General features: G+C 41.8%; 9 protein-coding genes across 9 annotated transcripts; 4 read left to right on the top strand and 5 right to left on the bottom strand.

The window, feature by feature from the left end:
- Nucleotides 1-108: 108 nt before the first annotated feature.
- On the top strand, nucleotides 109-3,423 carry NEHOM01_1736 (uncharacterized protein; the record flags this gene model as incomplete). The annotated part of the gene is made up of 1 exon (XM_051490614.1): nucleotides 109-3,423. One exon carries the CDS (start codon nucleotides 109-111, stop codon nucleotides 3,421-3,423), a length of 3,315 nt encoding a protein of 1,104 aa, XP_051346574.1.
- Nucleotides 3,424-4,550: 1,127 nt separating this feature from the next.
- On the top strand, nucleotides 4,551-6,524 carry NEHOM01_1735 (uncharacterized protein; the record flags this gene model as incomplete). Its single annotated transcript, XM_051490613.1, has 1 exon — nucleotides 4,551-6,524. The coding sequence occupies one exon, from the start codon at nucleotides 4,551-4,553 to the stop codon at nucleotides 6,522-6,524; it is 1,974 nt and encodes a 657-aa protein (XP_051346573.1).
- Nucleotides 6,525-7,108: 584 nt separating this feature from the next.
- Nucleotides 7,109-8,215, bottom strand: NEHOM01_1734 (deoxyhypusine synthase; the record flags this gene model as incomplete). The annotated part of the gene is made up of 1 exon (XM_051490612.1): nucleotides 7,109-8,215. The coding sequence occupies one exon, from the start codon at nucleotides 8,213-8,215 to the stop codon at nucleotides 7,109-7,111; it is 1,107 nt and encodes a 368-aa protein (XP_051346572.1).
- An 85-nt stretch (nucleotides 8,216-8,300) lies between these two features.
- Nucleotides 8,301-8,999, bottom strand: NEHOM01_1733 (uncharacterized protein; the record flags this gene model as incomplete). Its single annotated transcript, XM_051490611.1, has 1 exon — nucleotides 8,301-8,999. One exon carries the CDS (start codon nucleotides 8,997-8,999, stop codon nucleotides 8,301-8,303), a length of 699 nt encoding a protein of 232 aa, XP_051346571.1.
- A 407-nt stretch (nucleotides 9,000-9,406) lies between these two features.
- On the bottom strand, nucleotides 9,407-10,540 carry NEHOM01_1732 (uncharacterized protein; the record flags this gene model as incomplete). Its single annotated transcript, XM_051490610.1, has 1 exon — nucleotides 9,407-10,540. The coding sequence occupies one exon, from the start codon at nucleotides 10,538-10,540 to the stop codon at nucleotides 9,407-9,409; it is 1,134 nt and encodes a 377-aa protein (XP_051346570.1).
- A 100-nt stretch (nucleotides 10,541-10,640) lies between these two features.
- On the top strand, nucleotides 10,641-12,314 carry NEHOM01_1731 (xenotropic and polytropic retrovirus receptor 1; the record flags this gene model as incomplete). The annotated part of the gene is made up of 1 exon (XM_051490609.1): nucleotides 10,641-12,314. The coding sequence occupies one exon, from the start codon at nucleotides 10,641-10,643 to the stop codon at nucleotides 12,312-12,314; it is 1,674 nt and encodes a 557-aa protein (XP_051346569.1).
- A 393-nt stretch (nucleotides 12,315-12,707) lies between these two features.
- On the bottom strand, nucleotides 12,708-13,679 carry NEHOM01_1730 (tRNA pseudouridine38-40 synthase; the record flags this gene model as incomplete). Its single annotated transcript, XM_051490608.1, has 1 exon — nucleotides 12,708-13,679. The coding sequence occupies one exon, from the start codon at nucleotides 13,677-13,679 to the stop codon at nucleotides 12,708-12,710; it is 972 nt and encodes a 323-aa protein (XP_051346568.1).
- A 5-nt stretch (nucleotides 13,680-13,684) lies between these two features.
- On the bottom strand, nucleotides 13,685-15,112 carry NEHOM01_1729 (uncharacterized protein; the record flags this gene model as incomplete). The annotated part of the gene is made up of 1 exon (XM_051490607.1): nucleotides 13,685-15,112. One exon carries the CDS (start codon nucleotides 15,110-15,112, stop codon nucleotides 13,685-13,687), a length of 1,428 nt encoding a protein of 475 aa, XP_051346567.1.
- Nucleotides 15,113-15,294: 182 nt separating this feature from the next.
- Nucleotides 15,295-16,680, top strand: NEHOM01_1728 (diphthamide biosynthesis protein 2; the record flags this gene model as incomplete). The annotated part of the gene is made up of 1 exon (XM_051490606.1): nucleotides 15,295-16,680. One exon carries the CDS (start codon nucleotides 15,295-15,297, stop codon nucleotides 16,678-16,680), a length of 1,386 nt encoding a protein of 461 aa, XP_051346566.1.
- Between the last annotated feature and the right edge of the window lie 70 nt (nucleotides 16,681-16,750).

The following is a 16,750-nucleotide window of genomic DNA, read 5'->3' as shown; positions in this document are numbered from 1 at the left end:
GTTTTTATTAAGGTTATATTTTCAACTTTCTTAAACACCTTTATCTTATCAAATTGTTTGTTAAATAGCCTTGTGATGGCTATATAGTCAAAGGTATTTGCAAAATCTATGACATTATCTCTGCGCATGAAGACACTATCAGGTGCGTACATTCAAAACAAATTAAGATACTCATTGTTAGTCGCCAATAATCACAAACCTAGCCATAAGACTAGAACTACTTCCCTAATAATCAATGCTTCTACAACCAAGATGTCTTGCTGTCGATTAGCGATCTCTAACTGGACTGTAGTTAGATTGTGTGTTCTGCTGGTACTGTTTAGTTGGACCAGTATAGTCAGTAGCTCGAGTATGGAAGTAGATGAACCGGATTTGCTAACTTCAAAGGAGGTAGTTGAATCTCTAAATAGGATTGGTTTCTGGTGGGATGAGTTTACCCCGCGTATTGAGGTTATATCCCATTCTCCAGAGAGAACCAGCCCAAATCCAGCCCACCCTAGCTCTACACAGAACCAGGCACCTATGTATGCGATAAGCTTTTCAACCCATCCTAACTTTATACGGAGCGGGACACCTATGTATAAGACACGCTTTTCAGGCTGGTGCATTTCTTATTCAGTCCCAAAGAAGCCAATCTTATTGAAGAAAGCACTGGATGAAATAAGAAGGATTGCTGTAGTTGAGGCCCAGCAAATTAGTATTTTCTATACTGTGGTCGATGTAAGTTCCCATAAAGAATGTTTGTTGCTTCTGTGTCGGGTTCTGAACCTAGTTGAGTGTGAGAAGGCGGAACTTCTAGTTAGTCTCAGTCACAAATCTCGCACAATTAGCTTTCTACCTGGCGTTTCAGATAACTTTGATTTAGATATGCATCGGCAAGCGGCTGAAGATGCCATTAAATGGGCTAGCACGGCTCCATTTCATTTGGTTATGCAGCTACGTATTGACTCGCATGTCTTTCTAACGTACATATTTAATGGCCTCGTTATATTGCGACCTGTTTCACAGATCACTATCTATAATGAATACCTTCCAGATATTTCTAAGTATCTCGAGCGCTTAAACCTCACAGCTGACTCTGCCGTTATAATTGACCATATCATGCCACATGTTACGGTTGACGTGAAATTCGTTCAAGAGGCTGCTCATAAATGCGCCAAAGTCATATTCGCTCTTGACAAAAACGGTGGCATAAAAACACTAACCGGATTTAAGAAACCATCTGCTACAAGCCCAGCTATAATGATATCTGCACCATGGCCTGACATCCAAGACACTGCAATGCACAATAAGTCCTCAGCCCATCTTCATGGTCTAATATATAATGATTGGCATCACCGGGAATGGATTCAAGGATTGGTTAAGATCAACAAATCTGAATCGTGTCCTAGCCCCCTCATCTTTGTCGATAATCTTATTGTGGTACTCGTGACTTCGCACCTTTGCGATTTCTTGGCCTTCCACAAGAAAGCATTCTTCGTGGATTCCTTTGCCAAATGTGGCATTTCCATTGGCAATGTTGAGGTTGAGTATGCTGCTGGCCGAGAGGATTTCTTTCAAGGATTAGAGACTCTTTATGAGGCCGAGGCTTTATTAAAAGATCCAGCAGATCTTGTTGATAAGAATATCGTGTGCCTTGGTCATGCACTTAGTGACACTAGTTGGGAACTTAAAGAACCGGTCCATATCAGACTTGATGGCTCACGTTTCACTCCAATCTGCTCGCATATACGCTACACAAAACTTACTGTTAGTGGTGATATAAAGCCTAAGCCGGGGCAGTCCGGCCTGTGCAATGGTTTTCTAAATATGATACGAAGTATCAATGCGCAAGAACTTTGCATCTTAAATGTGCGTAATTGTCCTTCAATTGGCACCAACTTTGACATGGCCAAACTAAAAAGCGAGATAGATAGACCTCTAAGATTCAACATCAATGTCGGGACTTTGATTCTAGATAATGTTGATGATTGCATTTTATACCGAATGCTAGGTTACTATGAGTTTACTAACTCAAAACCAACTGAAATCCATCTCCTAAACCAACGCTTCACTAGTCTTGCGATTGCCCAAATACTAGCTCTTCCTATGGCCGAAAAGATCTCTAAAATCGTAATTGATAGCATCAGTCGTCTAAATGAGGTCAAGTATTTCCACGAGCGAAAGGAATTGAATGAGTTCTCACTGTTTAACTATCTCAAGAAGCGTAAAAGGACGGAAACAACTCAAAAACTTGACCTCCATAAGCTCGTCCTAATTCCTGAACCCATCATCTTCGACTCGTATAACATACCTTTACAAGCTCTCAAAGATCTTGGTGTCCAAATACTAACCCCGCCTGATAAATACAACACTGATCCTCCTTTCCCCAACCAACCTCATATGATAGATATGCAAAAGCTCATTTATTGCACTATTACCCTTGATGTCTTAAAAGCCGATCTTTTTAAATGTCATGCCACCCCTTTCGCCCAACCTAACCTACCTCCAAACACAATCCAGCTTGATTCCATTACTAATATGTTCCTGCGCATAAGTGACGCCCATTTCCTAACTAGAACTGATTTGAATACTATTGTCTGCCGGCTGCGCTGTCGATTCAAAAATCTAGCCATTCTCTGGCTGGCCAACTTTAAACTGATCGAAGAAGTCCGGAGATTGGGTTCGTACAAATTTATGGCCAATAATCTACCCCATCTTCAGCTTATTCAGATCGAGGACATAATGCCTAACAAAGGCTCAATTGAACTGGAGCTACAACCATATCTTGATAGTATGCATACAATTAATCGCTGTCCTAAAGCTATATTCACCGCAATATCATATATCCTGCTGTCTCAACTTTACACCCGTTGTGACAAAATTGAGGACTACATCCCCGATTACAAGGACATCAATCCAACCTTTCAAACCATCATAACTAGCCTCCAGGAATTGAAGAGGACTGGCAAAATTCCTGGCTGTTCACGATGTCGAAGAACCCTTTATATGCCCCCGGAAGACATAGAAACTAATCTGGCAGTTATTGCGGAACGTGAGCGCCAAGTTGATCCGGATGTAAACACCAAAATGATATGCTATCTTAATTGTGGACTTCCGCTTTGCATTTTTTGTGCCGAGTCAACTTATCAAAAGCGTCTCGATCATTGTGTCTCTTGCCGATACTTAAACAGAAGTAAACCTGTCTTCAACCGGCTTATAAAGACTCCCTCGCCGATTTTCATCTTCCCTGATAGTAGTGCTAATGTCACTATTACTGATCCCGGGCGACTCCAAACCATACCATGGAAGGACAATCTCTACTACTTTTACTTATCCTATGAAGATCCAGGGGTCTTACGCGATGCCGACGAAAAGGACCGCCTTAAACACATCTATCACACTGAGTGCAGAGAAACCGAGTACTTCAATGCCCCTGATTAGGTCAACCGGACTTTTCACCCACTTTAGTGTGAAAGAACCAATAACCCAGCAACTCTAACCTTGTCCTACAAATACTAACCCCATAGTGGCACTAACCTATTTTGGTGCTTTCAACCACTATATCACCCCACCCACTCCTCTATTCACTTAACCCAATACCCTTTTGAGCTACTCGATGGAATATCTATCCATCTCAACCTTACTACACTACACCATCACTACATTACACCACCATAACTCAAATAAATCAAACTAGCTCAACTTCTCTATGTCTTCTTTATTGTCCTAACCCAAGTAAACCAGACTCCATTGCTTATCTTAATATTGCGTTTTGGTCTATACATCCCCTAAATATCTCCAAACATAGCACTCCTATTCAACAGCCCAAGTTTCTACTAGTCTACTACTTGACATTGTAATCGACTGAAGCAGATCTAAATTCACAACATACTAAACAAACACTAAGTGAAAGTAAAACTCAAGAAGAACTCAACCAAATTTCAAAATGAATACTATTGAGTTTATTTTAAGATTAGCCTTATACTAACCCAATTGAATAGATATTTGAACCTGATCTAATGAAGAACTGATCAAGAAAACCACACTAAGCATTGTCCACATATTTAACATCCAGACATTAAGCTAGTTAATGCCAAGAACTGAACTGAGGTTGAATTTGGTAGCTATTGTGCCCTAGAGGAGAAACATGACCTTTCAACCAAAAGTGCTCAATGAGAGACAAGTCGTCACTCAGGCTAATGCTGGGTTTATTCATTAGATCTTGAAATTAAGTTTCTGGGGGAGAGCTCTGGTTTCTTGCACTGTTTTCTGTATGCCCACCAGGAAAGCCCTTTATCAACCTTCAACGTATATTTCTACTTCGAAAGAGTGACACCAAGTATTGATGTTTCTTACAGAATGTATTGCATATCTAAAGTCGTAAAGAATCAATATCTAAGTTATTTACCCATGTACTTGCTCGTGTAAAAGTAGAGGTATATCTATATCCTCCTTAAGATGTGTGAGGAATGGTACAGACACCACAGTTTTAAGTGTTTGCCAAGCATTTTAATGTCGAAATAAGACCTAGATCGATTTAATATTAGTGATGTTTGTTCTTATAAACAATGCAAGGTCAATTGCTGTTCTTCCTAGGACTGCTTGCCCTTTTTAGCGCTCAACATGCTTCAGCTGGCAATTCCTCAATACTATCTAGCGCGGCACTGCCTCCTTTATCTAAATTGGCGGAAGAGCCGGAATTGATTGTCGACTTTGACTTGTCCAAGCCATCTAGTGTAGTTGAAGCAGCGGAAACATCAAGTGTGCCTGCTGTATTTAGATTTCCTAAATCAAGTAAGCCGTACAAATTGGGTATTTTCACCACATATAAACCAACGGTTTGTGGTATTGCCCAATTCAGTGAAAATATGATTAAGGGGCTACTTAAAGCGGCTCCTAATGTGCAGATTGAGGTCTTCAATGCAGTTCGATGTCCCCCGGGTCCGCCCAGAGTCAGCAAGGGCATAAAGATTCGCGATGTCTACTGCATGTCCTCTTACGAAGTGTCTGAGTTTGATAGGCTAGCGAATTATATTGCCCAAGAACAATTTGATGGTGTTTTGATCAACCATGAATTTGGTATCATTGGTAATCACGCCCACTTTGTTGATCTACTTAAACTCCTCAAACGAACTAAGGCGGACCGCTACACCATGATTCATACCCCAATGAGCTATCCCGCTAAAGAACAACGAGCTCATCTCCGAGCTGTAGCAACTCACTCCACCAATGTCTTTGTGATGTCCTGGAAGGCCAAACACTATCTTCACCATACCTATGGCATTCCCGAACATAAAATCGTTTACTTCCCCCATGGCATTAGTCGGCGCACTCCCTCCAAGGCAGTCCTGCGCAAGTTCGGTCTTGCCCCAGAAAGGTTCATCATTTATTGTGACGGCATCCTCCATCCAAACAAAGGCATCGACCGAATCATTAAAGCTTTGGCCATTCTTAAGGACCGAGGCAAAATAGATAATATCCTACTACTGGTAGCCGGAACTAACAGTAAAAATGGCCGGTACATGCAACGAGCTATTTACCCGCTGATTAGAAGGCATCGCCTGGAAAAGCATTTCCGCTGGATCCCGCGGTTCTTAACTAACAAAGAAATGGCTACTCTGCATAAGCGGGCCAATATCTATCTTACCCTCTTTAATGAAGTCATTCCTACTTCCGGCACGCTGACTTATGCCATGTACGCCGGGGATGCTATCATTTCAACCCCCTACCGCTATTCTTTGGAATTACTAGGGGTTGATAACCATCCACAGCATGGCACTAATCTTCGTCGTATGAACGCCCTCCGCCATGAGAAGAAAGTCATTGGCTATGCCGGTGTAAGTGTGCCTTTCGCTAATCCAGAGCATCTGGCCGATGCCATTCTTGATATCAAAAACAATCCGGAATTGAGCCAAACACTTGAAAAGAACGCTCTTCACCGAACCAAAGGCTATTCATGGACCAATGTAGCTCGCCATATCGCGCACTTTCTTCAAACCAAAGAAGCTGTCGCTCTCAACCCCGATCCATACAAGAACTGCTATGTTCCTTCTTCCTGTGCCTGGACACCCCACAAGATTACCTCTTTCTTCACACCCACTACTATCAAGAACTTTCCTGATGGCTATTACCTTATCTATCTTGACTCATTTGTTAAAATAACAGGTCATATTTCTAATCAGCAAATCAAACGCATCTTTGTCCAGCCAAGACAGAAACCCAATCGCACTTCCAAACTCAAGCGCAAAACATATCACAACCGCTCAAAAACCATCCAACTCACTACCAGCCCGCACGTATCCCTAGAAAACTCAGCCAAGAATAGGTACACCATCTTAACTCCCAACATTGCTTTTGAAATTAGGTATTTGCCTAAATCCCGGGCAGTCTCCTTCGTTGTCCTTTATGAAAACATCCACGGCTGTGCCTCCGGAATGCTCGGCTGTACTCTCCGTCAAAAGTATGACCTAACCAAACCACCCGTACCACAGCCCAGCCATTTCCGTTTAGGAGGACCTTTCCATCGTCGCTATTGTAAATAAACACCTTAGTTGTGGCCACAATTCACCATTTACCACTTTAAGTATTCACTACCATCATCATTACCACCACTACCTCGCCCACTGCACAATCCTAACTCTATCCCAATCCATCTCAACCCAATTCCAACCTATCCCAACCCAACCCATCTCAATCCAATCCAGCACAACCTAACCCAATACTAACTCAATCTAATCTATTTCACAACCAAAAACGAAAAGCAAATACATTCTCTTCCAAAAAAAGAGAGCTTTACTATAAGTTTATATTTATCATTCATAAGATAAGTTTATCTTTATTATCTCAATACACCATTTAAATCACCAGCCCAATATAAGTTAGCATTAAGTGCGACAAGAACCACATTAACATCACAATCTAAAGTCCACCGCCTTTAATCAGAACATGATATCATACAACTTACCACCAACCCAATACTAACACCACATCACATCACACAATCTATCAAAATACTAACAAAACACCAACTTGATACTATCAAAATACTAACAAAATAGCAACCTGACACCAACAAAATACTAACAAAACACTAACTTGATACTAATTTAATTCAAAATTAACCCAACTACTGATTGTCCTCCTTGCTCTTGAGCTGAGTCGTTTCCGGCCAAACAGCAGCCACTAAAATCGGCAGAACAATAGTAGCATCAGCATGAACTTTCACTGAAGTCGTATGCTTCTTGATTTTCCCCCAAGAAACAGACTCATCAATTCGAGCACCAGCATCACTTCCATCATACTCCTGAGCCGTATTTACTAACACACAATGGTCTAGACCATTCCGGAACAAGTTAGCATTCAGAATATGATGCTTCACAATTCCCGCACCCAAAATCAAAGCACCCGTCCACCGCGCAAACAATCCTTCCCCATTAATACGAGCAATATCCTCAACCAAATCAATTACTAGCCGATCCCGACCTTTATAGTACGTAATAATATCACCAATTGACCCATCAGTTATGCCCGGACAGTAAACAGGTATGTTGTTCCGGTAGGCCCAATAACAAAACGAGTCCTCAGCATCTATCTTTTTGCCCAGTTCGTAAATAAGTCTTGATGGTCTAATCACCGCAATATCTTCTAAATGCCGATATCCAGATACTTCTCTTTCCCTATCTAAATCATCTTCTTTCACACCTTCGACCAATCCGTCCAAAAACTCGTTCATCCAGCTCTCAAAGACAAAGTAGTTCTCATTAGGAATCAAAACATTCCCTACCCGGTTCAGACCTTGTTTCCTTAAAGTAGCTCCATCCATACTAAACTCTCCCAAACGAGATGGTTTTAAAGTCTTAATCAAATCTTCTTCTATCCCACCCGCTGTAGTCACTACTACGTCTACGTACTTGTTCTTAATCAGATAACAAAGAATATCGCGTAAGCCCGAACTAACTAAGTTACTAGTAAACCCCAAAAAGATCTTAGCCTCTTTTTGTCGCATCATTTTCAACTCCTCTATCGCTCGGTGTAAGTAGGTTCCTTGGAAGCCCACCCGTTTATATCCAGCGGCCCAGGCGGATAAATCAACCATTTGAAAGTCTTTCCCCGAAACAACCTCTAACGACTCAATCTTTTCCGATCCATTTAAAGCTTCTGAATCGGCCAGGCCACGAATACCGCCAACAGACTCAATAGGACATTCATTTTGGTCACTACTACTCTCAGACATGCTGATACTGAAATTTTTGCCCAATTAAGCGATTGCCAGTGGCCGTTGCATGGGTTTCTATCAGATTGTGTTTATCTGAGACGATCTACACACCAACATCTTTCTTGCCTTTTCTTTCCCGGCAAAAGGCTCTAGCTGTTTTCCCATGCGCACTTAAAATTACAAAGTATCCCCACAATCCAAAGATAAGCAAAAACAACAACAAAGCCACCCAAAGCCCAGCATAAAACCAAAAACAAGGCCAACTCCATTCTAAACTATGCCAGCCATATCGCAAACGCAAAAAGATGGCATAAACCCCCTGCAAAGTCTCACAACCAAGTAGAGCCATGAAATCAGGATAGTTTTTCTCGCCAATACAATTACCAATCCAAGGACAATGGTGATCCATGCGGGCTATGCACCGCCGACAGTCGCGACAGTGAAAGGCATGTTCCGGTCGAAATATACCACAGGATGTACAGAAGGGTTCTACTTGTTTCAATTTCCCCAGTGTAACAATACGCCCCACCATTGACCCACCTTCTTCTAGCACAACATAGGCCCCGTCGGCAAACTTAACTCGTCGTTTATAGTCCTCATTTCGTTTAGCCAAAACCCCCGGATCTGAGTACCACACTCGAAACAGAAGTCCCGAAGAAACCAGCGCTATTCCTAAATAACCCAATCGGTCGTAGCCGGTCCGAGCAAAGGCCAGACCCAGTACTAACCCAACACAATGCACTAATAAGGCGCACCAGAGCTTATTCTCCATTCTACTAGGCATGCCGGCAAATTTACACATGGTGGCTTTTATTGGTTAACAACTAGACAAACAAGCATCCAATTATTTATCTTCCCGATTTCGTTGGCTTAGTAGTGTGTTGTTGGGTTAGTATTTTGTTAGTAGTGTGTTGGCTTAGTATTGAGTTGGTAGTGTGATAGTAGTGTGTAGGGGTTGGGTTTAGTGGAATCAATATTAGATTGGGTTAGCATTGAGTTAAGTTAAATCAAGTACTAAGACATGATGCGTTAAGTTTAGATAAGAGTAAGTATAAGATTAAGATAGACAAACACAAACACAACCTAAACACAAACACAACCCAAACACAAACACAACACCCTCTTAACACAACACAACACAATCAAAACTTAACTTAACACAAATGTAAACATAGACATATACTAACTTATCTCGTATTTATACTGTATTTATACTGGACTTAGTACGGCTGATGAATTAGAAACTGAAGCAGGAGAAGTTAAAGCCGATTCTAGCTCAGATAATTGGCTTGATTTGACTTGACTCAATTTAGCCTGACTTGATTTAGCCAATATAGCACTAGCCCCGGCCTTCATACGTGACTTGTACGTCTCTCTTTCAAACCGAATGAACAAAGCCGTTAGAATAGCCACATAAACTATATTAAATCCAATGGCCGAGTGTTGGTACAACCGCAAAGGATAATCCTTACTAAACGTCCCAGGATAAAAGATATAGATAAACCCAAACCCAAATCCAGTCAAAAACTGACCAATCTGCAAGCAAGTAATCACCCGTTTAAAAGGAGGTCTTATCCCTACCACCGTTGCCGCATAGTACAAGTACATCAAGCTATGAATAAAAGAGTTCAGCACCACCCAAATCCAAGCCGAATAAGACTCACTCAAAGAGATCAGCCAACAAGCCACAATTGCACCAGCATGATGGTACATTTGCAAGAAGGTACACTTCTTACCCCCTGCAAAAATAATCGCCGTATCAACAATCTCATAATATTTTGAAATATAAAAAACCCAAATCCAGTTAGCCAACTCCCCCCACAACTGCTTATCAGCATCCAAAACAAAATCATGAAAACTCCTATTCCAAAACCCCCTCCAAATCACCGGAAACGTATGCAGAAACACCACCAGACTAAAAACAGACATAAACAGATTATGACTAAAGGCCCAACTACGATACAAACCAGATCTACGACTTGAATTAGTACTTATTGAATTGGTACTTATTGAGTTAGGACTTGTTGAGTTAGTACTTATTGAGTTAGTACTTATTGACTTACTCCTATTTGAGATACTCTTACTCTTACTACTACCAACCTTACTATTACTAACCTTACTATTACTATTACTACTTACTGCATTATTTGATATACGACACCCTTTCATCCTCTTCTCTTCACTAGTAATCCGCTGATTATTCTGAACTACCCAAAGAACATAAACCACACCAGCAAAAATCGGAACTTCCCAATGTAAACTCAAACTCTTAACTTTAGACAAGAGATAGCTATCTTCAATTAAAAGATCAAGCCAAGAACTAACCACTAAGTATCTCCCCATTTTTTGTTTGTATTGGATATGCAATTTATATTAATAGCTTCTGCTTTCGGGCATATCATCCTTTTAATCATCCTTCTAAAGAATCTGCGTTCCCCTGGTTATGAAGTTCAGCAAAACTTTGAAGGAGAAGCAAGTGCAAGAGTGGCGTAAGAAGTATCTAGCGTATGAGCATCTAAAAGGTCTCATTGACCAGTCGGAAGAGTGTTTCTTCGGGACATTAGATAAAGAGATTGATAAAGTTGAGGGTTTCTATAAAGTCTTAGAAAAGGGAGCGGAAAGAGGATTATCTAATCTATTAAGTTTATTCCCAGAAGAGGAACAAGCAGCTGTCTACGAGATAGCACAAAATCAATGCGGAACACCTTTAATTGGATCGGCTGGTGGTCGACATTCACGAGCTATGCCAGAAAGACGTAAAGAGAAGGTCTTAACTCAGAAGGCTTTAGAATCAAGAGTTCTAGAGTATTACATGGCGGTAAATAAGATAGCTAAGTATAGGGAGATGAACTTGACCGGATTTAGAAAGATTTTGAAAAAGTATGATAAGCAGTGCCGAACAGTCTTTGGACCCGATAAGATGGAGAGTATTTTAAGTCGGCCTGCTTTTTCCAATACTTATATCTATGATTTAATGGAGTTTACTCGTATGTTACATAAACGGATTACACCTAAGAAGAGACATGCTAAGGCGAAAGAGTTAGTGGTGGATTTAACCCAGGCCGATTCCCAGGGAGATGGGAAGAGTTTCTTTGCCGGTATGATGGCTACTTGTGGGGTGATTTGTTTAGCAACCGGATTACGGGAGTCTTATGCCTTTGAATACGTTGGCCTGGGGGCTTTTGATAGTTTATTACTGGTCTTTGGGATCTTATTGTACTTGTGCCGGAAGAACTTCATTAGTTATAACTTGATCTTAGAGATGAACTTGAAACCTAAACTGAAAATATCTAAGTACTTCTTATTGGTCTCTGGTTTGGTAATGGTTCATGGATCTTGTGCTTATTTAGGTATTGCTTGGGGGTGGGCTTGGGCCGTGCATATTTTGGTCTTACTACTGCCGGTTAATTTACTGATGAAGAACTTTAGGTATTACTGGTTGCGGACTTTGTTTGCTATCTTTACTTGTAGTGTTTGTGGTGTAGTAAGGTTTAAGCACTTCTTTATTGCTGATCATTTACTGAGTTTACGGCCTTTACTGATTTGGGGGCTGAATAGAAGTGAGTCGCCGCCTTCCCAGAGCTTATTACTGCTGATTGTGGTTGTGCCGGTGGCTATTAGGATTTCACAGTGCTTGCGGCGGTACTTGAGTACGAGTCGAGGACAGCCGCGCTTGCACATTTACAATACAATGAAGTATGGGTTGATTCTCTCAGCGGACTTATCTGGAGTCCTGGTTGAGCAGACGGGTAATCTGCCTTGTATCTTCTTATTGATTTTAGCTAATGGGGCCGGGTATACCTGGGACTTATCGGTGGATTGGATGCTAGGCCGGCGGCCTAAACTCTTCCGGTTTCAGACGTATGTAGGCGTCTGTCTGCTTAATGGTCTGGCCCGAGTTCTGGTTGTGGCGGTTTTTATTGTGAAGAGCCAGAAGGTAGCGGTGATTATGCCGTACTTGCCACAGATAGGACTGGTCTTAGCTTTACTGGAGTTAGTACGGCGACTGGTTTGGGGAGTGATTCGTATGGAAGTTGAGCACTTGAATAACTGCGACCAACTGAAGGCCATTAATGGGCCACTTAATGATCTGTTTTATATGGAAAGCGCTAAATAGAAGGTCAGGATTAGTATTGGACTATCCTGGCCACCAGAGTTAGTATTTGGGTTATCCTGGCACACTAATAAATTGGGTTATATTGACTGAGTCTTGTCTATGGATATCATAATCTATTGGGTTGGTATTAGATTGGTATTAGATTGGTATTGAGTTGACATTAGATTAGTATTGAGTTGGTATTGGGTTGGTATTGGGTTGGTATAACTTAATCATAACATAATCTAACTAAATCACAACATAATCTAACTTAGTCTAACTCAACATATCAAAACACAACCACAACTCAACTCAACATAATCATATCATAACACAACTCAATCAAAACACAACTCAACAAAATCAAGTAACGCTATTTATTGGAGATAAGATGACTTACTTGGCTTACTGGACTTATTCCGAATGGTTAGGAGTCGTGGCATAGGTAAACTCTTCTGGATGTGCAGCTAGACACTCATACCAGTCATTGAAGAGAGCAGCATGCTCTTGCGTGCAGATCAACGGATAAAGGACTTCTTCTTTATAAGACTCGGCAATACTCGGATTGATTTCACCATGGGTTGAGCCGTAACGGGCATTGTAGTTAGTGAACAGACCGTGGGAGAGAAGAAGAAGAGCAGCCGGGGCTTTAGGAATATTCCTTCTAGGCTTAGCAAAGGCAAGACTTAAAGCTTGTTCAGCCGCTTTTAAATCGGTCATATGCCGGGCAACCAGCAGGGCAAAACCAACCATCTTCCTAATCTGGTGAATCATAAAGCTTTGGCCATGAATAGTTAGGCGGTGCCAAGATCGGCCGGCTAAGGAGAAGTCCGTCACTGTAATACTTTTAATAAACCGACTGGTTCCCTTCTCCTGATTAAGTAGAGTAAAGTTGTGAAAATCATGAGTGCCTTGCATTTGACTAAGTAGATGGCGAAAGACTTCTTCCTTCTGCTCCTGAACGGTTTCAGACTCATCTGGACCTAAGTAAACACCCTTCGGGACAAAATACTCATAAACCCGAGAGTCACACTTGTTTTTAGCCTCAAAGCCTTTAGTGGTTTCTAGTAGATCGTGAACAACAATATCATGAGGAGATAAGGCCGATTTAAGGATGTTTTTAAGTTTATCTGTTGATCGATCTGAACCAGTCTCTATCTTGAAGGAAAGAAGGAGCATAGCGGCATGAACACCTTTATCAGTCCGAGAGGCTCTTTGTAATCCGGCTTTAGAGTAGTCTTCACAGTTCCGTGCATGGAAATACCCGGCGGCAGCTACTTCATCACAAATCTGTTTCTCAACGGTCTTTTCATCCTTATTAAGCTGACTGCCATGATAGTTACGGCCGTTATAACCAACTAAGAGAATAACTCGCTTTTTGCCCATCCAAATTATTTTCGCATTCCACATATACTGATTACTTCTAATCCCTTATCAGTTCTTTTGATTCTGAAAGTTTCGTTCTGGTTGGTGCAGATTAAGGTCTCTTTGAGTTGGAACTTCTGGGTGGATGGGTGCTGTATAAGGGCTTGTAGTGGTGATTCTTCGCAAACTAGAGTTAGGCCGGTGGCATCTTCCTGGAAGGAGCCGCGGAAATGGAAAGTAGTGGCTGGTCCGGAAGCAACCCGTTGGACGTGCTGGGTATTATGGATAGTGACTAGATGGTGGCTGGTGCCTAGGGCATACGGTGTTTCTGGTAGGACGACAATTTGTGGATGGGCGGTCGGGGGTGGAAAGGGAAGGTAAAGAGTGGATACCCAGGGATAGGCTAGAGCGTCTTGTATAGTGCCAAAGAACTTAAAACTGTAGTTGGGTAAGTGCAAAGCTGGTAGTTTACTTAGGAATAGTTTATGGTCAAGACGGTCACAAATAACAATAGCTGGTTTTTGAGTGGTAATCTGGGCTAAGTCCTTGAAGGAAAGAGTTCTTAAACGGGTGGAAGAAGAAAGAATAGGTTGAATATTAGCATAATCAATAGAGAAACGAGTGGATAAGAGTTCTCTTTTGTGCTCGCAGCATTGCAGGAGCTTTTTGAATCCAGGATGGTAGATAGCAACGTGTTTGTCCTTAACAAGACTGAGAAGGTGAAGTGTTAGTTCGATGGAAAAAGCCATGACGTCCATGGTCACTACAAGATGAGTATGGGTCTTAGCAAGATTAAGTAAGTCAGTGGAAAAACTAGCCGGATCTGATTCAGCGGGTTGGTGGAAGTGCTTGATAAAGAGACTAACCGATGTCGTAGGAGGTTTTAGCTCATGAGAAAGTGTGCAATTACCTTTAACGCCATGTGTATACGAAAAGACGTACTTGTTACCGCGTTGCACATGATAGCAGGCCCAGCCCACACACGTATTACTTGATTGGGCAATAACGGTTAGATAAGGGAAGAGAATATGTTGGGAGAACGTAATAAGCTTAACTCGGCTGGCAATACTACGGTAGGCCGATACTTCCTGAATGATTGTATTGGGGGCCTGAGGAGTAGATGTTTTAGTCGTTCTTCTAATAGGACCTAGGCCTACGTAGTGTTTAAGTGTTTCTTTCATCTGTAAATAGACGATTTCAGTGACATAGATAGGTAGATGGGAGGGAGTGAAGAAAACGCCTAGTGAGCTACTACTACTAATGAAAATGGCCGAAAGATCAGATGGATAATTGGCTAGCGCTTCAATTTCAATGTACTTCATTTTATCAGAAATACTTTTGATTTGGGCCTTATTATCAATGATTAAAGAAGGGGGATCAAAAAAGATCTTTGTTGTTTGTTCCGATAAGATACAACCATGGGAAGTACCAATTGACAACTTGCAAATCTCCATGTTCAAACTAAAATTTTAGAGGATTTTGACCAGAGATATCAAATTTAGGGCGATTTATTGAGTATTACAGTTAGAATTAAGTCGGGGTAGGTGTAAGAGACGATATAGTTTGATTTGGGCTTGTTTGTTTTGATTTTAGATGGGATTTGATCAAATTGCTGGCTATCTGAAAAATTTGCGACATGATGGCTAAACTGACGTATTTTGTGAACCAAAAGATAGATTTGGTAGCCCAGAAGGACTTGGATGTGCTTAGTGAGGTAGTTGGTAGCAAGTTGGCTGTTCAAGTGGCTAAAAATGGGATTAAAGATGGGTGCCGGATTAAGCAGGAGGTGGAGAGAGCAGTTAGTGAGGAGTTAGAGTGCGTGGTTTTGGCCGATTCAGATAGGTGCTGTGTGGACTGGGTAGCTGTAACTCATGCCGATGCTGATGTTCTTCTGAAAGCTTCATTTTCATGTCCGTTATTGAATAGTAGTCGAAGTGCTAAACTAAAACGGGTCGTGCGAGTTATGCAGTACTTACCCTCCGTACAGTTGGATTGCCAGGAGTTGCTGGACCCAAAATACGCTGGGGTTTGGTCTAAACACTGGCCAGACTTATCCTTCTATTTAGCAGTTGATTCGCATTATTTAGCTGGACAGATAGAGATAGCAGCTTGCTTGACCCACTTAATGGGCCGGCCGGTCCGGCTTTGGACTTACAACGAGGAAATTGTCAAAGAGGCGGCTGTAGTAGTAGTGGTGGCTAAGGACCCCGGGTTTATTGAGTACTTTAAGGAGAACTATACTGCGGCGATTTTAAGTGCAGCCAATTGGACTTCCTTATCAGTCCTAGAGAGTCAGTTGCAAGCGGAGTTGACACAAGCCGAACTGACTAAAACCAGGAAGATGGTTAGTAAGTTGGCCTTAGCCGAACGAATTCAAGCCGCACGCACAGTTGGAATTGTGTTTACATCGGGCGATCATATGGCATTAGTTGATATTATTGCCAAGTACTTAGATATGCACCAAAAGAAGTTCTACCACTTCTTTATCAATGGACTTAAGCCGCAGAAGCTTGGTAACTTTATTGGGGTTGATTTGTTTGTAGTAATTCAGTGTCCGTTTTCTAGCTTTCGGTTTGAAGAGAACATTGTGGCTGTGCGGCCTTATGATCTTCTGTTGGCCTTCCGCCAGCATTGGGATGGTACCTACACCACTAACTTAGAAGCTGCCCACGATCAGATTCTCATGGAGATTCAGGCCGTCACTGATTCCGATACTACCCCTACTGATTCCGAGACTATCCCTACTGATACCAAAACCAACCCAATACTAGCCCAAGACAAAAGTAATAGTGAGAGTCAAACAAGTCAGGCTTTGCAGATTAAAAGCGAGTACAACCTTTTGCGAATCCAGCCCGGGGAAGTTTGTACTCAAGAACAGGCTGCGCGGTACTTCCAAACCGGTGAGTACTTGAAAACACTCCAGGGCTTAGGTGTGCCCGAAACAGCTGAGCAAGAGTCGTTAAACAACACCCTGATGGAGGGCTACTCAGGGATTCCCACCAGTTACACGAAAGGCAAGTAATATGCAGCACTAAACATGGCCAACAATAAATTGATAATCTTGTTTATTCGGACGCATCTATGCTTTACAG

This window comes from Nematocida homosporus (genome assembly GCF_024244095.1).
Source record: "Nematocida homosporus strain JUm1504 chromosome Unknown 4483, whole genome shotgun sequence".
In the NCBI taxonomy this organism is placed as follows: domain Eukaryota; kingdom Fungi; phylum Microsporidia; genus Nematocida; species Nematocida homosporus.
This window is presented reverse-complemented; position numbering and strand designations above follow the sequence as displayed.